Source organism: Mustela erminea, chromosome 3 (assembly GCF_009829155.1).
Source record: "Mustela erminea isolate mMusErm1 chromosome 3, mMusErm1.Pri, whole genome shotgun sequence".
In the NCBI taxonomy this organism is placed as follows: Eukaryota; Metazoa; Chordata; class Mammalia; order Carnivora; family Mustelidae; genus Mustela; species Mustela erminea.
This window is the reverse complement of record NC_045616.1, coordinates 69,353,152-69,378,154: the sequence shown is the minus strand read 5'-3', so window position 1 is coordinate 69,378,154 and position 25,003 is coordinate 69,353,152. Positions and strand designations below refer to the sequence as shown.

Genomic DNA, 25,003 nt, shown 5'->3' with positions numbered 1-25,003 from the left:
TGCTTCATATTCTTGATTCTGATCTGACGGTGATTTTTAATCTCTTTGTTACCCCTTAACATGCCATTATTTAGACTCTCATCTACATTTATTACCCTTCTTGTCAACATTTACACTAACAGACGTATAGCCTGAGCTTTGAAGTTTGGGGGTGAGGATGGGGAGTGGAAAAGCTCAGGTCTGCACGCTGGCCCCAGCCCTGTGGGCCATGACCTTGACCTTGCAGCTGATGAGCTTTTGTGCCTCAGTATTTTTTCCATAAAACCAGGGAAATGGGACCTATTTGTAGAGTTGTTTTTAGGATTATAGGAGTTCATCTCTCCCCCCAAGATGCAGTAATGCGTAATAAATTTTAGGTACTGTTGCTCTTTTATTTAAACAGTATTAAAATCCATCTTATCCTTGAGAGTCCCTGAGAGTGAATACATTTGCGCCCACCTCCCAGGCCCCCAATCTAAAGTGCCTATCATGCAGGAAGTTAACATCACTTGAATGACACTAAGAAATCACCTGGTTTGTACTGAGCTCATTTTTATTTTTGAATTTCCCCTACTGGTAAATTAGGAAAGTTAGTGTCAGTCTTCAGTTATTTTAGATTCTGGAATTTGTTGGTTTTTATCCGAAGACAACCCTCCAGTATTGTTTTGCTTTGTATCTTTTATGGGTAATCTCTCCCAAAAAGGATGATGATATTTGTAAGAATATGAATACATGAAATGAGAGTCTAAGGACTACTTTTAGATGCATACAAAAATAGGTAACTAAAAACTATAACTTTTGCATAAGTTACTATATATAATTTAGTATACATGTTCAATTTTGAAAAATTAGAAAATATAAGTATCTATGATCTTTTTTTTTTTTTTTAAAGATTTTATTTATTTATTTGACAGAGAGAGAGATCACAAGTAGGCAGAGAGGCAGGCAGAGAGAGGAGGAAGCAGGCTCCCTACGGAGCAGAGAGCCTGATGCGGGGCTCGATCCCAGGACCCTGGGACCATGACCTGAGCCGAAGGCAGAGGCTTTAACCTACTGAGCCACCCAGGCGCCCCAGTATCTATGATCTTAACCACTCAGAGATAACTAACTCCCCGTCAGCATTTTGGAGAGAATTCCTTCATGTTCTTTTTAATTAAGCACCTTTTTTTCTTTAAAAATAAAAATTAAAATGAACAATTAAATGAATTAGGTTTCTTTATTTATTTATATAGACTCAGAGATGCATTCCATTGTAGACTGAGCAGTTAAATGCCGTTTTCTTCTTCTTTTTTCTTTTTTTTTTTTTTAATTTTATTTTGATTTTGTCTCTTAACTAGACCACCAGGATAGTACTTAAGGTGGTGTCAGGCATGTGGCATCCAGCCCAGGATTGACTAACTTACAGGGTGTAACTAATAATCGTAAATAACCATCAATATTAAGTGAACACTTCACTTTTGTTAGTTGACATGCTAAGAGCCCTACAGTAATATCCTGTATCATACTTACAAGAAACTCTCAGACATGAATACATTGTTCCCATTTTACAGAGAGGAAAGCCTGTGGGGTGAAAGGTCCCTAGGATGTGCTGATCATGGTGGTGTGCTAAGTTTTTTTGTTGTCCAGCCCCTCTCAACAACTACTACTTCGTTTGTGAAAAATTGCAAATTCTTCATGTACTAGGCAGGGGATATCTCTCAGTGGCTGCAAAGAAACAGAACAAGGAATATTCAACCTCAAGTTGAGGATCATCTCTGAGCTGGAGTCAGTGCGTCTTCCATGCCTGTCTGAGCCTGGGAAGACGTGCCTCTCTTGATGATAAGAGCAGTTATTACATACACACCCCTGCCCCCCAACCCTAAGTTTGTGTTGGCCAGTCAGTCCTGGTAGCTGAAGCAGAGGCCCAGCTCTGAAGTACCTAGGATCTAGGTGTTCATGAGACAATGTCCTGAACAATTTCCAGAATGTCAGTTATCAAGTCTTGCCATTTTTGATTTAAGATTTTCCCATGGGTACATTGAAGTAGAGAGTAATTTTTTTTTTTTAGTATTGAAGAAGTTACTTCTTGTCTAGTTGAAATTGTCCTATTCTCTTAAACCTTGTTTTGTTTTGTTTTTTTAATTTAGAAATGGCTCAGTTGGGAAACTATGATAGTGGGACAGCAGAAACACCAGAAACAGATGAATCAGTGAGTGTAAGTATCTTTCTCAATGAAATATGGTGTTGGTTTTTCTGTTTATCAGCTTCTGGAGATTTACAGTGTGTCAATAACTTTATTTCTTCCATAAACATGTGTTGTGCTTCTATGTGCAAGGCAGTAAGCATATAATTTCAGCCCCTCTTTCCAAAGAGAAAGAGATTAAAAAAAAGAAACCATACACAAAAAATAAAAATGATAAATTCGAAGAAGATGTACAAAGAAAAAGGGCCCTGTGCTACTAAAACATAACATTGACAGAGAGTGACCTTAGTCTTCCCAATCCAAAAAGATCTCCTGAGGAAATGGCCCAGGAGCTGTGATATGAGAAGTTACTAGGGTGAGAAGGGCGTGGAGGGAACATTCCAGGCCCAGGGTGCAACCTGCACAAAGACTGTGTCACAAGGGATCAGAGTGCATCTGAGGATAAGGGCAAGGACATCATAGAGACTGGAGAGCTGGGAGCAAAAACCAGACATAGAGGTCCTTACTGTTCATCTTTGTCAGATCCTTCCTTTCAAAGAATGGTGGGAAGCTATTGAACTTGGGAAGAAATGTATGTGTTTGTGGGGTGGGGACAGATGGACAGGAAGTTGACCCAGTCAGAGTTACAGCTTAAAAACAATCTTACAAAGGCGGTATAGATCACAGATGGGGTGGGGGGGGGCAGATAGGGGTGACCATGGAGAAGCCACTCAAGAGGCTTGGCAGTGGCTCAAGGAAGAGTTCCGGGATATTGGTGCCATTGTCCCTAATTGTGAACACCAGAAGGGGAACCAGGCTGAAACAAGTTGGGGGTGGTCAGGAAAGAGGCAGCTGTGTAGCTTGGGGGCTAAGTCTCTAGAGTAAGATGACCTGGATTTGAAAGCTGGCTGCATCTCTCACTAACTGTGGACATCTTCTCTGTGCCTCAGTTTCCTCTTCTATAAAATAAATATATAAGGTGACAAAATAATAAATGAGATAATTTATGTGAAATGGTTAGATCAGCAACATTATTACATGCTAAATAAATGATAGTTGTTTTGTTAACTTTATCCTAATTATTATAATTTTGAATTTTATATTATATATTATATAATTATATTATAATTTTGAATTTGTATATTATAATATTTAATAATATAATAATTAATAATAATAAAACTATAATATTATAATTTTGAATAAGTGTAGACTTAAGTTTTGGGGGGACATTCAAGAAGAGCCATTACACTAGCATCCGTATACATGGTGTGGGATCTCCCAGTACTTGGAGGGTTTTTGGGAGTTCTGAATGGGGTAAGAGTCATCCATGGGCATGAATGTGGTCACCTGGGTGGGGAAGAGTTAATGAGACAGGTGGGCCTTGAAAAGAATCTTTGAGTCCAAAGTTGCAGGGCCCCATCAGAATGGAATGGTAGGACAAGTGAGTGGTTCCAGTCTTGAATTATGTCCTCTGAGATAGGGTGTTAGCAGTGATGACTAGACCCAGGGCCCATGGCCAGAAACCTTGGTGAAATAGAGAAGAAGAAGAGTGGCTTGGTTGAGCAATATAAGTAGCCCAGAGGCCACCTCATGGCCCCTGAAGTCACCCAGGATAGTGAGAGAAGCATAGAGGAAGGTGGGAAGCTGGGTACCCAGGTCTTCCTTTGATAAATGGGACAGTGTGTCAACTGATGACAGCATCCAGTGGGGGCGGGTGACAAACACCTCAGACTCATGGGGTTTCTTCCACAATTACAGGAAAGAGCTCTGGGCTCTGCAAAAGGAGCAAAGAGGCTGTCCATGCTCATCCTCTCAGACCTAAGATATGTGGAGTATGAAAGAATATTTCCAAAACAAACAAACAAACCCATTTTACTTACTATTACCCTTTGAACTCAACTTTTTTAAAGAAATGTCTTTTTGAGAATAGATTATCTAAACCATGGTAAGACTAATGATGTGGAAGTCAGGAGAGGCACACATTGCCTCGTTGTTGCTGACTGCCTTTTCCAAATAAGAATGGTTGCCACAGGAAGGACAGACATCCTCTGATCAGGGACAGAAATGCTGCACCAACTGAGCAGCAGGGAGCCCAATTTGGGACTCAGTCCCAGGATCCTGAGATCATGACATTAGCTGAAGGCAGAGGCTTAACCAACTGAACCACCCTGGCACCTCCAAATTAGAAATTTTCAATAGCTTGGTGCCTTCATCTCCCAGAAATGGAGGTTCACTTAAACTAGACTGAGGCTCCGTCATGAGAGGCAATCTCTCAGCACCGCCCTGCAGAACTCAACTTGAAAGCTGTGTGCCAGCTTCCTTTGGCTCGGATACTGCCCTTCAACAGATTCCACACCAGAGCATAGAATGCAAATGTTATTTGTGGTACTATTAAAACCATTTTCTTGAGTTCTCAACTCTCCTAACTTCCTTATTTTGTTTCCAAGAGCTCGAATGCTTCCCTGAAACTTCAAAGGAAACCTCGGGAAAGTGATTTTGAAACGATTAAATTGATTAGCAATGGAGCCTATGGGTGAGTAATTCAAGAAAGCTCTCTATTGTATTTTAACACACCTGAGTAATACATTCTTCGCATTTATCCTAGGCCAAATAGACATCATTAGGGACTTGAGTTTTCAGTTCACTGCTCCTCCACTGGTGGGTATAATATGCAGCCCAAATCGTTTTTCATTTAGATACTCCATCAAGAAAGCCTATCAAGTGACCTGGAGTTATTTTAGAGGTATGGAGGAGACTTTATAAAGTAAAGGTACATTTTTATATATACCTGTTTCCGCTTCCTTTACTGTGCCCTTTGGGTGCAGAAATACCTGATTCTTGGTCGTATATATGCATACATACATTTCTATCTGGATATATAAATAATCTGTATCTCTGAAAACATGTAATTTCATATACAGATAGCATCACTACTTAAGAGTTAGCTAGTAGTTCCTCTCTGACCGCCAGTCAGTCTGGTGAGAGAAGTACTTAAATGAGAAGACTGCTTGAAAATTTAAAGCAGTATATTTCCCTCAGTCTTTATATTATACCAGCGTTTTGTTTTGCTTTTCAGCTGAAGTCCGTGTTCTTATCTGGTCACATTAGCGATGCCCCCTTCTTGCTTCTTATTTAGAGACACAGGGTTTTCCTCTCAGGGCATAGGAAGGGTCAGTGGTGACGAGATCCTGCTGAGTTACTCAGAAACAGTTAGGAAGGGTAATTAATACACATCCTGTGTCCTGATCCGTTTTAGACAGCCCAAGAGCTCTAGTTTAATTAAGTATTAATCTCAATTCCATCTGTATATGGAGGGCAATAAACAATCCCATAGACATTTATTGCCATTTATCACACAGATGAGCAGATGAGATAAAGTGATTTTTGTTATGCCACAAGGGATGTTTCTCCTTATGACTTTTTTTTGTCTCTAATATTTTCCACACCATTAACTTCGTGAAGAACTTAAATAGTTGTGAGTCCTTTCTGTGCTTCACTGATTTATTTCCAGGATTATGTCAAATGGTATATTTCTTGATGTGGCTTGTAAATGTTTTCTGATGTCCTATTTTCATAACATTGTCTTTCATTCAGGGGCCTCGCGGAAACTTTATCCCCTAAGAAAATTGATTTAACATATAGTCGTTTGTGAGTTTTGTTTGTTTCTTACTTGGTTGTAGTTCCTGTTGGTTCTTGAGATCCTCCGAGGATTTCTTCCTTCATTAGGGAAAAAAACGGGTCTTTGATTTAATGGGTCTCTGGGCTGGAGCACTGATAGATTTTATTGGCAGTGGAATTCTAGAATAAGATGATCTGTGAAGCACCACTTTTATCAAATTTGGGCATATATCTTAGCAGTATTTGGAGTTCTAATTGGTTGAGTAAACTCATTTGTAGTGCAATTAAAGCGCTGTCTCGTAGATGAGGTATATCACACTTCGGGGACTGGTTGGGAATATACAAGAAGTTAAACAAGCTGTGAATCGGTAAACAGCCCGGATGCAGGCCAAGTCATTAATGGGCTGACAAGCTGCCTACGGGAACTTCTGCCCAGCAGCCAAAACTTCTTTCCCTCTTTTGCTCTCCTCAGATTTAATCTCCCACTACATTTCTGACAGATTTCCCCTTCGTTTTAATTCTTTTTAATTTAAAATTTGAACGACGCTAAACCCATTGGTCTACCCAGTCAGGATGCTGACGGCAGGCTTCCGGAACCTGGCTAAACACGGGGATGCTTCTCTGGGCGGATGAACTGAGGCTGTTGGAGGTTTCCTTGGCGTTTGTGTTAAAGTCCGCCACTCACCTTGGCGGCTTCGAGTGACCTTGATTCTGCGACGTGGTGAAAATCGCCTGTGCTGGAAACTAACCCTGTCATTAGAAGGAGCTAAATAACACATCAGGGTTTTCTCAACATCATACTTAGTGATAGTTCATGTTGTAAACCCAATCTGCTAATTTGATATCATCCAGTCTCCTCCGCTGAACATGTTTTGGACACTGAGCCCTGGTTTATATATATTTTCTTCTTGCAAGAGCCCCAAGTGCTGTTGATGTTATTTCCGCCTAGACATGGGGAAAGAGGGGCTCAGAGGCACGGCTGGTCACAGGTGTGCTGATTCCAAGCAGAGTTCCTCCCTTCTCCAGGTGCTGCTGTTGCAACTTGGAGCCGTCTTTTCTTGATTCCACCTGGACTTTTAAAGGACAGCTTTGGATGTTTTCAGAGTGAAAGAGTAAAACTGACTTAATTAAAAAAAATTAAATTTCAAAGGCACAACATTTCTGTCCCACTTTGCTTTTTGTTTCTAGCTTTGCTGTACATCGTTCTCTCTGATGCCTCAAAAGATGGGGTCATTTATGCGACAGATGCATGTGCATAGGTTGGTGGCTACAGCTCTCTCCCTACAGCCTTTCCTCTAATACGCTCACTCTTGTTCGCTTGTACAGATTTGCTCGCACGATTCGTGTCCCGGGCTTTCGGGTTTACGCATTATTTTATACACATGAGATACTCACACTCCAGAGAGGACCGATTCATTCTGTTCTCTATCCCATCAGCTTTTGATTCCATCTCTCTCTACCCTGCCACTCCTCACTTCTGCCTGGGGTGAAAAAAAGCTTGACTGAGAGAGGACAGGTACCCGGCTCCCTGCATCATCCCCCAACCTTGGGTTCTACTACTTACCAGGCAGATCAGTGTAGGAAAAAAGAGACCGAAGCAGCCTTTTGAAAGAAAGCAGCCTTTCTTTCAGGCCAAACTGCAGAGAAATGAGGGACTGAGTCAGTTCAGTCCAGTTTTAAAACCTTGGATGGTGTATAGCTGTGCTTAGCAGTGTTAGATGTCTTGTCCGTCAGCCAGCTTCTGTCTGTCTCTCTGTTTCAATCTCTCTCACCCTCTCTCTGCTGAATTAAGTTAATTTGGAGCATCAGCTTTCAGGAGAGGAAGGAGGGTGTACACGAGAGAGGACAATTACTGCTCAACGACTGGATTTCAGCATTAAAAAGACTATTCCTAAGGCAGTAAAGAACTGTAAAAACAAGAACATAAAACAAAGAGATAAGTAGCTACAGCAGATTCTAATTAAGAAGCATAGTTGACTTTTGCAACTTGATCAAGATATGAGCGTCCCCAGGCAGTGATGTCTCAAGCTACCTATAGGATTAATTTCTGTGGATGTAGGTAAATTTCCCTAGGCATTGACTGATGATGTTAAGCACATCCTAGTAAGGCAAAGCAAAAAGTCATGAGGTTCTATAAATTGCAAGTCTGAGAGTAAAGGTATGGGTCCTTCCCCATTCACAGAGTGCCCCTGGGAAACCTAGTCCGGATGCCAGTCAAACTGGGCCCAAAGCCTCTTTCTCCTTTGTTCTTTCATTAAATGGCGGAAGGCTGTTCTTCCTTCCCCACTTCCTGTTGTTCTCAGACATACGGCTGAGCAGTTTTCCATGTAAGAAACACTGATAGTTGATTGAAAATCCCATGGCAGCCCTCTGACAGTCTACAAGTGAGGTTCCTAGTATCATGTCTGGAGGGTCCTCAGTGCAACATCTACTCAGTGTGAAATATCCAAAGAGAGAGAACGTGAGCTGTATTCCAGTTGACTCTCGGTTGTAGGCAAGCACTTACGTAAAGATACTGTTTTTTTCAACATTTCAAATTCTAAATTTCATTTTAAAATGTAAATTCCCTGTTTCAGAAATTTGTCTTCAAAACAATATTTGTTCCCCAGTGTTTGTCTTCTGTTTCTGAGTAAGTCAGGTTATTTTCTGTGCTCCCTTTGTATCTGTCTGTCCACTTTCCAGCATCTGATTAGGAGAAGCTCAAGGTTTTGGGGGGATCTTGATTTTATTCAGTCAGTATTTGGAAAAAGAAAAATAGTGTAAAAGTCTTTGATCCAGAAAGAAGTAATAGTCGGTTGGTTAATTAAATTGGTCAGAGTCGGAAATCATTAAAAAAAATGATGTATACTTTAAATATACTTTTAATTTCAGATGCATCCTGAAATTAAACATTTCAGTGTAATCTAAATATATATTAAATTCAGAGGTGCCTGGGTGGCTCAGTCAGTTAAGCATCCGACTCTTGATTTTGGCTCAGGTGACAACCTATAGGTTGTGAGATCCAACCCCATGTCCTGCTCTGTGCTGGGCATGGAGCCTGCTTGGGCTTCTCTCTCTCCCTCTCCACCCCCCCACCCACCACTCGCGTACTCTCTCTCTTCAAAAAAGAAATGATAATCACACACACACACATACACACACACACACGCACACACATATGTGCGTGTGTGTGTGTGTGTGTGTGTGTATAATTTCAGTAGTCCTCTGATATAAGGCCTTTTTTAGGACAGCCTATATAAACCATCTTTCTAATACATTGTTTTTGTTTTCTACTTTTCGCTACTTTAAATATGAAGCAGGAACTTGAAGCAATCTGCGTGTAGGAATCTAGACTGTATTATTTTTCCCACTTTTGAAAACCTTCTCACCCATACTAAATCAATAGGATTTTTATTTAGTAGCTCATATTTACCATATCTATCAGTACTTTCCAAAGCATTCCATTTTTAAAAAAATAAACAACAAAGTTTTTCTTTTTCACACTCCTGTTTCATCGGTTTAAATATTTGTTTAAATTATTTAATCCTGATATCAAGCCTCACCAGAAAAACAGGTGTAGGAATAAACCCAGCTGGTGAGAGCCCCAGCGTTTGACATCCTGAAGAAGACTGCTAGCCTGTGTGGAAAGTGTTGGCCACCCAGCTGGCCAGCTCCCCTGTCAGTTTGTGGTACAGTGGAAATAACAGCGCTAGATTCTTCCTTGAGTTGGTTATATAAAGTGTGGGTAAAAGAGATTTTTTATACAGTGAAGGAAAGAAGAGAAGACCAAAGAAATATTGGGGTGGGGAGGAGAAGTAAAGCAAAAACAAAAAGGTAAGGTTTAAACAGAGACCCCAAAAAAATGATTTTGCAAGTGAAGGAGAAAGACGGATACAGTGAAAAGGCAAACATACAGAGTTGAAAGAAAAATGAATTTCTGGTTGAACAGTTGGGAGGAACATGTGAATATCAGTTAAACTGAGATTGAATATACTTCAGATTTATGTAAATGGATTTTACTTACTATTATGCATCTCAGATCAGGTAACTCCTTGTTTTAGGATACAGACGTTGGACATCCTTTACTGTGAGTGATAGCTGTTTAGGTAAATTATTATTTATTTGAACATTTCCTAACCTGAGAGCTCACATCTGTTCCACAATAATGACTAGTGAGGAGTAACTTAGCAGAAAATGAGCCAGTTGAAGATACTTTCCTTGTTGCTCATCATTGCCAGGTGAGGTTTTAAGCCTCCTCCTCCTCTTGACTGGTTTCTTCCATATCAAGCTTCAAAGAGTCCATTGTCTTTGCCCAGCCAGAATTGGTTCTTTAGAGTATGTGCGTGAGTGCAGCCTCCTCATTTTACAGTGAAGTTGGCTGTCACCTTGACCATGGGTCGGATGGACGAGTGTATTATTGGCTTCCTTTTATGTTGGGAAATGCATTTTCTGTTGAAACAGCCATAGGTGTAAATCATACTGATGTGTGTAGTGAGGAAATACACTACTCTCCATTGCAAGACAGCCTCACATGACCTATTACATTCTTCTCATTTATCTGGAATTCCATGGGGAGTAAATTACCCTCAAGTTGGAAGCCACCTACCCTAAGAAGCTTTGGTCCTTTTTGCAGATCCCAAGGGTACCATGTAGACAATTACCGCTTTAGTCAGTCTAGAAAAAAATGCCTAACATATATCTAATGCTTGAAAGGATATAGCTCATGGTTGTATATGTCCTTTTTAAAATTCTTTTCCCACTCTGACTTATATATTGAATTTTGCTTTGTTTGTGGAAGAACTGAAAATATCGGTTAGCTCTTGGAAAATAGCTCATTCTGGAGACTGTCCATTTCTGTCCTTGCAGTGAAGATGAATTTGAAGCCTTATGTGTGACCAGTGACATTTAGCGAAAGAATAAGAAATAAATAAATGGTGCCATAAGATTTTGGCCTGGAGTGGGATGTTTGTAACTGCTAGGATAGTATCTATGAGCTGAATTCCAGCGGCCATGTGAATGCAAAAAAAAAAAAAAAAAGAAAGAAAGAAATAACGAGGAAAAGAGAAGCTGGCCATCACATGGTTTACTGTATCCAAAAGCATCATCACTTCCCATGAACCCCAACTCTTGTGCTCCTTTTCAGGGCAGTCTACTTTGTGCGGCATAAGGAATCCCGGCAGAGGTTTGCTATGAAGAAGATTAACAAACAGAACCTCATCCTCCGAAACCAGATCCAGCAGGCCTTCGTGGAACGGGATATCCTGACTTTCGCAGAGAACCCCTTTGTCGTCAGCATGTACTGCTCCTTTGAAACAAGGCGCCACCTATGCATGGTCATGGAATACGTGGAAGGTAAATCAGTGTCTGACACAGAGAACATGACACCTGTACCCAGAAATCACTGGCTCCTTTGTGCGGTGGAGGCCTTCCCTGTTGGGCTGTGGAATGGTTGTAGCCGCCCAGGAATTGAAGCCAGGCAATGAGATGGCTGTATTCCCAGTCATCATCTTCTGATAATTGCTTGTAGAGTGCCTGCTCTACTATAACAAAGGGAAAATTAGTGCTATTTGGAAGAAGGTTGTTTTTCTTTTTTAATAGCTTTTAATCCTAACTACCTCTTCTCAGTTGGTCATTAAAGTTAGAATGTAGGTGATGGGATTTTTTTCCTACTTACTTTTATCACATAGCATAAAATCATTCATTACAATTGATCTTCTTAAAGAATGAATTAAAAATACATCCTTTTTTCGTCTATGGTGTGAAATTAAAAATGAGTTAGGGGCAAAGAACATACAAGTCAAGAAAATTTACCTTTTTTTTTTTTTTGATGTTTATGGCTTACCTTTTAAATATTCTTATTTCCTTCCATTTTACATTCAATTTCTGCATTTTTGGCCATGACTTATTGACATAAACTAGGTTAATAAAAAGAATATATCAGGAAGGGCCAAAACCGTCTGCAGAGCATCTAATTTAGAGCATCTAATTTAAGCTCTAAAACTTATAGGAGCAGAACCCCAAAACTATAAAACTCAAAGAAACATTAAATATCATCTAGTTCAACCTTTTCATTTTGCAGATGAGTGAACTGAAACCCGAGAAGAGGGGAAACTTACTAGATACTTTCCTTGTGGACACAAGACAAAATCATAGCTTACCTGATTTCCACCCAGTTTTTTTTCCCCCATGCCAGCACCGGGCTTTATTAACCTTGGTTGTGTTTACCATAGCTGACATTTGTCACATGTTTAATAAATACTAGCAATATCCTAAATTCTTTACATAGATTACCTCATTTAGTCCTCACAATAATCTGAAAAGGGATGACAGTCTTATATCCTAATATTACAGGAAAGAGCCCGGTCTAGTTTGACTAAGATCTACCTGCCTTAAGAGTCAAGGGTAGGATTTGAACTCAGTAGCCTGATTCCAGAACCCAAGCTTTATGATGGTGTATTTTGTTCTTCAAATGTCAGTTCCGCTTCAGAGCAAGTCCGCTCTCTTGGAAGGACTCCTGCTTAGAAAAAAATACAAAAACAAAAAAACACTTTTTTTTTCCCCCACACCCCACACCACATCTTAATTAGAGATGTGATTACTCTGTGCATGGTCTCCACTTAGGAATTTGAAATGCTGTGTCTGGGGATAGAGGGCATTCTGATTTGAAGGTCTCTAATCTGAACTGATGGTCTTCTTCCATCCTAGCTGATAACTCCACCTGCTAAATCTTGTGCTTGGGTTTTATAGGAGGTGACTGTGCTACATTAATGAAGAACATGGGGCCTCTCCCTGTTGATATGGCCAGGATGTACTTTGCTGAGACGGTCTTGGCCTTGGAATATCTACATAATTATGGAATTGTGCACAGGGATTTGAAACCAGACAAGTATGTACACCAAGGAAACACATCTCTTTTTCCACACTATACAAAGAGTTGTTTACTGTCTCTAAAAATGTTTTCTTTAATGTTGCTTTGCACGTTTTGAAGTTCTCCTATAATGTTCCCAAGTGAGTTATTTTAGCAGTTTATATGATAATATTTATATAATAATTTAAAGACTTTGGTGCTTATAATAATAGCTTGTAAGAAACAAAAGAAAAAGATGATACAAAGCCAGGATTAGTTAAAATTTTTAAAGTTTTTTGTCATGTTCAGTTTTGAATAGCTTCTAGAAATGTGCTACAAGTTTTTTTCTGGATAGTTTCTGCATTTGGGATTATCCCTATTCCTTCCTATTCCTATTCCTTCCCTACGCCACAATGATATGCTTGGTATTATATTCTGTCTCACATTTCATACTGAATTTAATTTTTAATCTTCATGACATTCGTTTTAATGTCTGATTTGAGATACAGATAGACTTTTTTCCCCTCTAATGACTAAGTTATTCATCTTGACACCATTTATTAAATTTTTTATGCTTTCTCTACTAATTTCATATACCTCTAAAAGCATTACATGTTAATATGTAAAGATTCTAAGCGTGCTGAAAATTTTATGATTTACAATTAATTCATGCTCATTCCAGAGAATTTTGAAGTACAGAAAAACATGAAAAAATTCATTCATAGCATTACCTAACAAAAACAACTGTTAGAATATGAACTATTTCCTTTCTGTAGCTGTTTTTTCTCTTTTCACATCCTCTCTTCCTTTAACGTTTTAATTAATTAAAATTCTAATTTTTCCTTTGAAAATGAAAACTTTAAAGATTAAATTAATAAAAGTGTCACATGTGAATTCTTTGCATTATATAAGAAATCTGCATTTTGTGCTTAATGAGCAGAAATTTATAATTGATCCACAAGTTGAAATCTTGAACAGTAGTTCATTTTTCTGTCCAAGTTCTTTATCTTATGTGTCACTTAAATCACAGATGGTTGCTTATCTTAGTTTCTGATGTATGGCGTGGGATTATTGAGAACACTTCTCTATTTTATTATTCTGAAAATAGAAAGATATCGGAGTCCCATGCTTATATTTTTCTAAGTTTAAACCTGTAAATGATACTGTATGTGGCTGCTCCAACAAAGATTAGCCAGGCCAGGTGTCTGGTCCTCCCTTGTGAATCACACTCATGAGCCAGATACACATATGTAATGTGTTAATGGGACCCCATCTCTTCCCAGGCTGTTTTTGTTTGTTTGTTTGTTTGTTTGTTTTAATTTTTTTTATTTGACAGAGATCACATATGGGCAGAGAGGCAGGCAGAGAGAGAGAGAGGGGGAAGCAGGCTCCCCACTGAGCAGAGATCCTGATGTGGGGCTTGATCCAGGACCCTGGGATCATGACCTAAGCTGAAGGCAGAGGCTTTCACCCACTGAGCCACCCAGGCACCCCCTAGGCTGGATTTTATATTGAGACTGATACCTCTGGGACCTGGGTGGCTCAGTCGGTTAAGTGTCCCAACTTTTGATTTCCAGTCAGGGCATGATCTGAGGATTGTGAAGTCGAGCCCCGTGGTGGGCTCCACGCTTAAGATCCTCTCTCTCTGCCCCTCTGCCTTTCCCCTCTTTCTAAATAAATAAGATTGATACCTCTACAGTAAATAGTCTTACAAATTGCCAAGAAAAGGAGAAAATCTAAACAGAAAAAAAAGAACTTCAAAGTAAGTATTATCGTATGTGTCCTTTTGCTTCATAGTTTGCTGGTCACCTCCATGGGGCACATAAAGCTGACAGATTTTGGATTATCCAAGGTGGGACTAATGAGCATGACCACCAATCTTTATGAGGGTCATATCGAGAAGGATGCTCGAGAGTTCCTGGACAAACAGGTAGGCTTGGCTGCAGCTCAGCTGGAGAGAGAGAAAGAAAAAGTACGATATTGCCGCTGACATTCCGAATCAACTTGTGTAAGCCAGGTCTGCATTAGGACTGGGCGTTTAGATGTCTGTATGAGCCTTACGTTTAATAAAGTGCAAATTGCTTCCATTTTTCTCCCTGGGCCTCTTTGAACTGTCCGTTCCTCCACATTCCTCCCCAGCATTATGGTCTATTAGCAAGACGAACGATGTAATTGCACACAAGTGAGAATGTGAGAGAGACAAATGGAAAACTGTTTTTGTAAGGAATTCAGGAGTCTCAGCAGAGTACTCATGAAACTCATGATGCATTGTACAATCACGGGTGCTAAAATCCGAGCCATGGCCCATTTCCCTTTAAGCATGCCTCATTACCATGTGCCCACAATCTGTTCATTGTAAAGTTACTTAAGGTAAACACATCTCAACCGACATGCTTTTCTGAAGTAACCAGGATGTGACTCTATTTTGGTCATATAAATACTAAAATTATCTGTGGTGGTGACTGATTAAACTTGTATCATTATATTAACTTTGAGGATTAAAAATGTTTTTAATACTGTGAAATAAGTGAAACCACCAAATAGCATCAAACCTTCCATTCAAAATTACTCATTACACATAGTTTAACATTGCAGCAGCTTTTTAAATTTCCCCTTTTTGCTGTTTAAATATTTCATTGCCTTTGGTGTTACGGATACTGACTTGTAATTGCTGTTCCTGAGTTCTTCGTCCGATTGGATCTCTGTGGTTGAGCAGGTGCGCTCTGGGCAAAATAATTGGTGTGTAGCCATCTTGCTCATTTTAATTCATGTCTAATATTCCAATTATTCTAATATTGCAATCATCTTTTAGGTCTGTGGCACACCTGAATACATTGCACCAGAAGTGATTCTGAGGCAAGGCTATGGGAAGCCAGTGGACTGGTGGGCCATGGGGATTATCCTCTATGAATTTCTGGTTGGATGCGTGCCATTCTTCGGGGATACTCCAGAAGAGCTATTTGGACAAGTCATCAGTGGTAAATATCATCAGGCATTCTCTTCAAGCGGCTGTTGGGAAACAGCTATTGCATGCAATTCTGTGGAGTATTGCCATTTTAACTACTAAAATGTTAACCTTTATCAAACAGTTTAGCCAACACATTAAAAGAACTCACTCATCATAGCACATAACTGACTTTCACAAATCTCAGGGGATCAATTTGTGTTGAAAATTGATCTGAGGAAGTTTCATTAACATGGAATTTGGAAATGTACTAGCAGTGTGACCAGTTTTTATGTGTGCTTTTCTGCAAAAGAAATTCATGTGGGATTTGTAAATTATTTCATTGCCGTCCAGTCTTCCTTTCTATAATAGGAAAGTTGCACCAGGGAAGAAAAGGTTAATGTGGGTAGCATTTACATAAATGGGGGAAAATGGCTAATGACGCAATGAAGAAATTAACAAAAATGTAATAAACCCTAAAACAAATGTCTACCAAATAATAAATAATGAGAATGGGAAGGAAGCAAATTTAATCCACAGATTGTTAATGATTTCATTGGTGGTTGTTATGGTGTAATGTTATTTCTGTAACAGCTGTTCATCTTTCATTTAAAATTCAATAACCTTTAGATCTTAACCTGCACGCTGACCCTCACTATTGTTATGCGGCTTGTGGCAAAACTAAATGATAATTAAATAGGTTCTATTACTACCCTACCTGCTGTTTTTATAAATTTTCCCGAAGCATAGATCAGAAAGGCCTCTCCACCTCAAAGTTTACCAGTTATCGCTGACATCCGCATCACCCACTCAACCACCTTTTGGGCTGTGCTACAAGGTCTATCAGTGGAAAGAGGGAAAATTTGTGGTGGTATGAGGAGTCCCTTAATCACGGCATTATTCTCTATCATTGACTTTGCAAGCCAGGCATATTTGTAAACCTTAACAAAGTAGATTTGTGGGTTGCCTGCAGTGTATAACCCTTTTCTACAATATCTGAGCTGTTTATGGATTTATAACTAGGCTGTTTTCTGATAGACCAAGGCCTGAATGGCAAGAGGAATCAACTGTTTAATTAACACAGCAGCAAATGCTGGCTTTGTTCTCCATGCCTTACGGCTCAGATGCATATTCATGTTTTATTTTCCAAATCAGATTTAAACTGCAGCAGAGGAAGCTGGAGGCAGGCACACACAGAAATAACTCATGTTTTTATTGCATTTCCATACACACAAGCACGCACACCTTATCTTCAGGCGAACTCCTGTGGAATGTAGAACATGTTCTAATATTTATGGACAGACTTTAAATACTTCCATTATTACCATGATTACTTTGGATTTTTTTGTCTCCAAGCTTAACACTTTGGCCTTTCGTTTGTCTCTAGAAATAGTTATTTTTGCAAAATTAATTTGTGCTTCTGGAAGCTGAAGAGCTCTAAGGGCAGGCTCAAATTCACATTTGAGAATAGTGAGAAAGAAAAATCATACTCTCTTGATTGCCTGGAAGGGCGACCATCTAAAACACAAGGGTTTTTACCATATTAAGTCCTCTTAATAACTAGAAGGAATAATTTGTTTTGAGCCAAGTCTGCCAAAAAGAAAAAAAAAAATTGAAGAATCAAAAAAGCAAATAAATGGAAGATACTAATTATTGAAATATTTTCTCCCTGCCTTGTTGTAAGCTATGCTGGTTCATGTCTCATGAAACAATGCTCCTCAAACTTGGCTGGGCCCAGAAATCAACTGACAATCCTGTTAAAATGCAGGTTCTGATTCAGGCTGGGATGGAGCCTGACATTCTGTTTGTGTAATAGACTCCCAGGCATCCTCCTGGCTATTGGGACCCAGACTGCCGTTTGAACAATAAAGTTGTAAATGACCTATCTCCCTTCCAGATGAGATCAACTGGCCAGAGAAGGACGAGGCGCCGCCCCCTGATGCCCAGGATCTGATTACCTTACTTCTTAGGCAGAATCCCCTGGAGAGACTGGGAACAGGTTAGAGCACATATGTTTTAATTGTGCTAATATGCAAAAAATAATGTCTTTGTGGAGCACTCAGAGGTCTTTGTTTGTGTGAGGGGGTTTTGCATAAGAAACATCTGTCGGTTGATGTAGGACATGACTACAACACATCATAATAATAATATTTTGGATTTTTTTCTGAGAGTAGTATGTACACTAGGAAGGCTGGTGGGTGGTTGTCTTTGATTTTTGTTTTTCTTATTTTCGTCTTTTTTTTTGCAAAGCAAAAGTTACTCTTTTTTTTTTTTTTAAGATTTTATTATTTTTTGAGAGAGAGAGAGAGAGAGAGAATGAGAGAAAGCATGAGAGGAGAGAGGTCAGCGGGAGAAGCAGACTCCCTATCATGCAAGGAGCCCAATATAGGACTCGATCCTGGGACTCCGGGATAGTGACCTGAGCCGAAGGCAGTCACTTAACCAACTGAGCCACCCAGGCACCGGCAAAAGTTATTCTTAATTTATTTCAATAAATAAAATTGGTCTAGAGGAAAAACTCTGAGGGCGCATAATGGAACTCTTGTATCCTGAAAAATATGCATCTTTAAATTAAAACAGAGGATTTGAGATGTAGAACTTTTTTGTTTGGATTTTTAAAAAAATACATATATATATATTCCCAAAAATATTTGATCCAGCCCGTTAACTGTTTATAGACTTTGAAATGGTTTATCAGTACTTGAACTAATTAATTACTAGAAATGAGTGTCTGGGGTTGAACCATGCTGTCTCATCATGGTGATCAGCACCCTAGCCCAAGAAAGAGGATTAAAACCATTGGCTTTCAAGATGAAGGAGATAATATAGATTTGTTTCTTGCTGTTTATTTTTTCCCCAACTCTTCTACTTAGAGTTTTTTTTCTGCTTCTCCTCTTCCTTATATTCTGAATAGACAGAGATCCCAATATGGAGTTCCAACCTGCCCCAGTATTATCTAGATAGGGCTAAATATTAAAATATAAATATAAACTCCACACGCACACGCACACTGTGGATAGTATCCATAATTTTCAGCAATGAAAATTGTTGACTTGATGGAATATTTACTCTGAGCTGTTTCATTCTACTTCATTATAATAGAAAACTCAGAAAATGCTGAACAAATCATTCTCTCCCTCAGTTTTTCCAATAACTCCTCCAAATACACACGTAACTGTCCATGTTTGCCCACAGCATCCCCCAGATGGAGGGCTCCATTCTTGCTTAAGTATGCTGTGCTACTGGAGTTGATGATGGTGCATTGAAACCCATAGATCATATTCTTACCTTGTAAATAAAGTTTTATCGAAACACAGCAGTGCCATTCATACACATTGTCTGTAGCTGCCTTCATAGTACAGTGGCAGAGTTGAATCCTCAAACTGTATGACCCACAAAGCCCAAAGTATTTACTCTTTGGCTTTGTACAGAAAAATCTCGCTGACTGAATCAAAGAAGACTCTGGCCTCGCTTACGAAAACGTTTTTGAGTTGAGCCTCCTTCTGGAGTACCGTGTGCCTGTATGTCTTTTGCAGTGGATGAGTGGGCCTTCGGCAAAGAGTGGAAATTAAGAGCACAAACTACTTCACAGTCAGATTACCTGAGTTTAAATCTGTGCTGTGTGATTGTGGGCAGGATGCTTCCTTTTCTGTGCCTCATTTCTTCATCTGTAAAGTGGAGCTTAGAGAAGTACCATCTAGCAGGATTACCGTGAGGATGAAAGATCACCCATTCTGGCTCTTAGCACCAGGTCAGACACTGCTGCCACTGGTACTGTCATTTTAATTTCCTGCCCATATAATCTGGTACTTTCCCCTGTGGATGTCTGAGATCCAGCAATGGTGGTGGTACCTCCACCTTTGAGCTGATTGAACTCTTTGGACAGAATATATTTCTTCCCACCCTATTTGGTGTTCCTTTTGTCTGAAGCAACTAGCAAAGTTGTTCCTCCCTACCTGCTGTGACCTGCAGTCACATTTGCTTTCTGGCTCCAGAGAGAGGAGTAGCAGTCAAAGAGTCCATGTCAAGCTTTGACTGGGGCAGAGTTTTGAGGAGTGATTTTTTTTACTCACTTGAGCCAAATAGGAGAACCAGTGGCATTTCCAGCTTGTCCTGCAACAACAGAAATATCAATGTCCATGTCCTACTCAGCTGTCCTAGAGAAGCATTGTCCTGAGATATGACCAAAGATAACAATAGAATTGACATGTGCCTTCCCCAAAGCCTGCTTCTCTTCAGTGTTCTTGGGTCAGTTTGGAGAGTTTTCCCACTGAGTCTTCTGTCTGTTTCCCTCCTCTGAGAAGACCGGGAATCTTGACTTCAACAAAACAGGGCTATGATGCTGGTCAGCATGCCCATCTTTCTATATTATATGCTGTGATTTATCTCTCTGTGCATTTTCTCCTTACTGCTACTTGTGTTCTTTTCAGGCCTTGACAATTAGAGATGCGAATCTCCTAGCAGAAGCTCAAAAGAGACATTTAAAAGACCCTGCCCAAGCTCTTAGCATTTCAGGAAGTACTTGCCAAACAGTCAGGTCCAACATGACAGATCCCAGTAGGGCCCAGAGAATGAGGCTGAGAATCCCGCAGGCCTGCCATGCTGCTTCCAATGACAGCATTTTGGATTTAATGCATATTTAGCGGGCAAAATAATGCACCGTGAAAATGTGTGAATTCACATTTGCCCGAGAGACTAGAGAGGCTAAGAAAAGGAGTGTGAAGAACATAATGGATGTTTAAGAAACTTCCATGAAAGGAGAGAAAAACGCAAGGGAGAACATTAGTGTGAAGCATAACTTAGAATTTAGAAACTTGTCCTACTTGAACTAGACTTTTGAACTTGTGAGCTATTGAGCGGCAGCCTGTTTTATTGGACTTTATAGGTCCAATAAGGTGACTGGCTCCCTACCGTGTACCAGCTGAGAGGTCTAGAGTAGTTTCTTCATGATCTAGGTCGCAGTTTCCTAATCTAGGAAAATGGGCCTGTTACCATACCCCTCGCAGGATGATTGCGAGGACTGAAGGCGAACACGGTCATGAAGTGACCAGGCACATTAACGTAGTGCATCACAGGAGCTCCAGACATAACTGTTCCTTGTCCTTCCCTGCATGGTGAGTTGTTACAGTGAGCACTGTCCCCTGCATGAGTTCCAGGGCTCGATCATTTTTTTCAGGCTCATAATGCCATCATCTGCATTGCCCCAGCAGCTTAGACCAGACGTCATTTCTCCCCAGTGTGTCCTTTTAATTCTTTTGTTCCCCATCTCGGCAAAAGTGCACGAGAAACAGGACTCCATGGTCAAGGAACCTCTTCTTGGGGCAGGGGTGGGAGGGTAGAGGGTGTGGCACAAAGGCCAAAGGGTGAGAAATGTGGGCCGTGACCCTGTGGGGAGGACCCCTTGTCGTCATCCACAGAGATGAAGTGAATGTCCTCCCCAACTTGAGTTCCAAAGAGTGCCGGGTGGAGGAATGTGAACCCCAGTCCTCCCACTATGGTCCGGAAGTGCCCTGTGAGCCCTTAGATCTAGAGAACTGTGCTTCTCTGAGTAAAGCTGAGTGACCTGGGGGTATCCTCTGTCATCGTTGTGTCCCCATGAGCAGGAGTGGAAGTGAGAGTCCTTGCAGCGCGGTATGTGGTACGCCGCTCGGGAGGGCTTGACCCTGTGGACCTTAGTGTCATAGGCACAGTGAGGGAGCTGGATAGATGTTGAAGATCTTTCAGCTTCTCTGAGATAAGAACGCTGGAAGAGTGTGTGTCTGGCAGCTGTGTGCGGGCGTGTTGGCATTATGACCCCGAGGACGGGCCTGGCTGTTTTTTAAACAGACTTCAGCTCAGCCTCTCCACGCTTTACTTACTAGGCACTCGTGGTCCCGTATGCTTTCTCCCTTACATGTTGTTTCCCCATCCACACATGGAGTTGACACAATGCCTACTTTGCGGGGTTGCTTTCAGTGATTTAATGAAAGGAAACCAGATGCCTCTAGCGTGGAGTGCAGTCCTTGTCCAAGTCAGCCCTCCCACCGGAGTTGCTCGCGCTACTGCTGCTGTGGTCGAGGTCAGACTTCAGTGTTGTGTTGGAAACATAGGGAATGCTTAGTAACAAAAAATCTCTTCTTCATTTCTTGGGGTGATTTTCCCACTTTGCTTTTTTTCTCTCCATTGTTCTCCATACACCAATTGGTCCTGGCTGGGTTTGGGGCCCTGACCTGCCCCCTGTGCTACAGCAGTCTGATGGGGACACGACCCCATCTCTGAACCACGTAGACAGCTCCCCCACCCCAATACCCAGGGCCATTTCTCCTTCGCTTTGCATTTTTCCTCCTCTTTTTTCATATTCCACAGAGAACAGGGTGGGAAACATAGTGACAAGGGCATGAAAGAGGCTTTAAGTCACCCCTACAGGGTGTCTCCTGGCAGGGAGGCAATTAGAACCTCTGTTAGTCTTGTGTGAAATCTCTCTTCCTGGTGTTTTTTCAGGATAGAGTCTTCCTTCTCTCCCTCCTCAACAGTGTGGGCGGGCGGGAGGTTGAGGGGACGGGCAAGCCAGAGGCCGGATGCTCACGCTATGACTGTGGGCCTTCTTCTCTTTGATGGCGTAGGGTATGATATTTGGTGGGGCTTCCCCTTCCAAATCCTCTTTTATGAGCTGAGGGATGCCTGGGTGGCTCAATTGATTAAGCATCTGCCTTTGGCTCAAGTCATGATCCCAGAATCCTGGGATCAAGTCCCACATTGGTCTCCCTGCTCAGCAGGGAGTCTGCTTCTCCTTCTGCCTCCCTCCGTGGCTTATGATCTCTCGTCCCCTTCCCTATCTCTCCAAATAAATAAATAAAATACTTTTTTAAGAGTGATACTTTTAAAAATAATAAAATAAACCTGAATTAAAAACATTTTACTGAATTGCGTAGTCATGCTGACTTTGGGGAAAAAAAAAGCCTAAACTTAAGAATTGTGCCCGCTTTCCATCCCATCCTTTATAAATCTGTCAAACAGGTCTGCCAGTTTCTTACCTAAAAACCTGTAACCCACAGCGTCAAAGTCCTACCTATGTTAACAAGTAAGCCAGTAAAATTGAATGGAAACCATTATATACTTTTTAGGAAAAATTCATCTTTATTAACCTCGCCTCCAGAGGAAATATTGCTGTGAACACATTTTGCGCCTTGTTAGAATTTCTTTGGTTTTGTACTGAGCAAGTCTGCTTTGGGCCAACGTGCGTCCACATCCCCAGGTTCGACGTAATGTGGTTTTAAGTGGCCGCATCATTAACCTTTGAAAAATGGAGGAAGTCATGGAAAAATTAACAAAGAAACATGTGCTATAACAACTGCTGTTAGCAAAATCAAATCCTCTGCTGATAAATTATGGGGAAGAGATTCTTTTATGGGGCGTGTTGGTTATAGAATGACAAAGTAAGATTTCCATGATTCTTTGATTTTTTCTGTTGCTAAATTGGGGGGTGGGGTGGGTGTTGTTCTTAAAAGCTTTGCTGGAGGGTAGTTTAACATCTCCCCCTCTGTCCTTTCCCTCCCTCCCCGCCCCAAGGTGGTGCTTACGAAGTCAAACAGCATCGATTCTTCCGCTCTTTAGACTGGAACAGTTTGCTGAGACAGAAGGCAGAATTTATTCCCCAGCTGGAATCCGAGGATGACACAAGTTATTTTGATAGTACGTGAATTATCTGACATAAAACATTGTTTGACCTTTACTTTGGTAGAAAATTATCTCCACTTAGGGTAGAACCCTCCAGTCTTGAACCTGTGAGTTCTTACACATAAGGCTGCTTTGATATAGGAGCTCCTAATTAATTACTGTATCTAAAGTAAAAGCTGAAATGCTGAGTAATTGGAACTGTGCCCACACCTTTCCCTGCAGCTCGGTCAGAGAAGTATCATCACATGGAGACAGAGGAAGAGGATGACACGAATGATGAAGACTTTAATGTGGAAATAAGGCAGTTTTCCTCCTGTTCACACAGGTTTTCAAAAGTAAGTGAAATGTGGCATAAACATGCAGGGTCTCCCCAGAGAATCTCCCTCAGACCCGATAGTGGGCATCCCTAAACAGCTGGACAAGATCATAAAAACTACCTACAGTGTTTTTGGACTTGGGGTCTCCTATACTTAAAATTCCTTGGAGTTTCAGAAGAGTGACTGATCCCACCATCCTGATAATCCAGAGTTCCTGCCAGCTCATCACACTCTCCATAGATGGGTATGGAGGCCCAGATTTGGACTTGGAGTACTATCTTCAGAGAACACCATAGCCATATATATGCAGACCTCACCCTGCAGGACCGAGTCTAGTTCAGTGCCAGTCCGGAGAGGAATCTCCCACCTCTCTGATGCTTCAATGAAGAACGTTGAGCTAGAGTCCTTGTGTACACTGCCCCCTCTTACTATCAAAAGAATACAACACAAGGGAGCAGTCAGAGTCCTTGACATCAGCTAGGACCCTTGGGGATAGTTGCTGTGAAATGGGAAAGTCTTGTAGTCAGTAATAGAAAATGTAAGTTACATGACAGAAGCCAGATAAAGCCAAGCTAGAGTTTTGGAAACGGGAGAAGGTAATAAAATCAATGTCCGACAAGGATGCTTCTTACCGAGAGTGGTAACGTGAAAAAATTCTTACCACTCACAAAGAAATCGGACAGTCCTGAGACCAGACAGGGCCCTAGGAAAATGGAAGGGCATCTGGAGGGCCCCCTTCTCCCTTTTGTGCTTTTCAGTAACTATGCAATCCCTGTTGCCATGGCGTTTTGCGTGTTGATTGTTCAGATCAAGCCCTACCATGTAGGGCTTATGAAGTGTGCGTTTTTGTACATGACTACTAGATAGAGCATATCTGCAAATGGGCCGACACTGCCTTCACTGTTTAAAGGAAGGCCATGGAGAGGTAGGGGTCTCCTTGCAGGGTCTGCTGGCCAGCCCGCCCAGAGCCAGAACTGAAGCTTTGCTTATCCTGAGGACAGGCTTTCCTTCGTTCCTGTGCTCTGGCCCATCCAAGCTAGGCCCTAGACTCTGTTCCCTTCCCACTGTCTCCTGTGCGTTAGTCACCCTGGGCCTCACCACAGTACACGATATGCCATCTAAGGGCCATTCCCATGAGAGCAGCAAGGGGCTGTGTTGCTCTGTGGGGAGTGCTTCCTGCCCTGGGCTTTCCGCTCCCGATTTTTCTTTCCATCTTTCCTGTGGGACAGCAGAGATCTCAGGTCTCCCTAAACTCTGCTCCCCTTCAGAAACACCAGTCCCATCTTAGGAAGCTGCCTGTGTGTGCATGTGATTTATAATCCAGACAAACCCCTCTGACTCAGAACCAAATGTGCATTGCCTTCCCCCTCACACACATCTTGAACCAGGTAATTTATTCTTCTCTTCACACTCAATTCCAATTCATTTCTCTCCTTCCCGCTCCTGACTGGTGGTTGTTAAATCTTCTTCTCTGTGATTTTCTTTTTCTGATAGACTTC

At 41.1% G+C, this 25,003-nt stretch overlaps 1 protein-coding gene across 11 annotated transcripts in view; it reads left to right on the top strand.

Moving 5' to 3' along the window:
* The window catches only part of MAST4 (microtubule associated serine/threonine kinase family member 4), a 552,196-nt gene that overhangs the window by 501,769 nt on the left and 25,424 nt on the right, over positions 1-25,003 (top strand). For all 11 annotated transcript variants that reach the window (XM_032336083.1, XM_032336081.1, XM_032336082.1 and 8 more), the window contains 9 exons: positions 2,106-2,173; positions 4,591-4,676; positions 10,884-11,092; positions 12,488-12,626; positions 14,385-14,517; positions 15,400-15,565; positions 17,429-17,530; positions 23,080-23,202; positions 23,410-23,522. In XM_032336083.1, the coding sequence (XP_032191974.1) occupies positions 2,106-2,173; positions 4,591-4,676; positions 10,884-11,092; positions 12,488-12,626; positions 14,385-14,517; positions 15,400-15,565; positions 17,429-17,530; positions 23,080-23,202; positions 23,410-23,522 (1,139 nt within the window). The remainder of the gene's footprint in view (positions 1-2,105; positions 2,174-4,590; positions 4,677-10,883; positions 11,093-12,487; positions 12,627-14,384; positions 14,518-15,399; positions 15,566-17,428; positions 17,531-23,079; positions 23,203-23,409; positions 23,523-25,003) is intronic.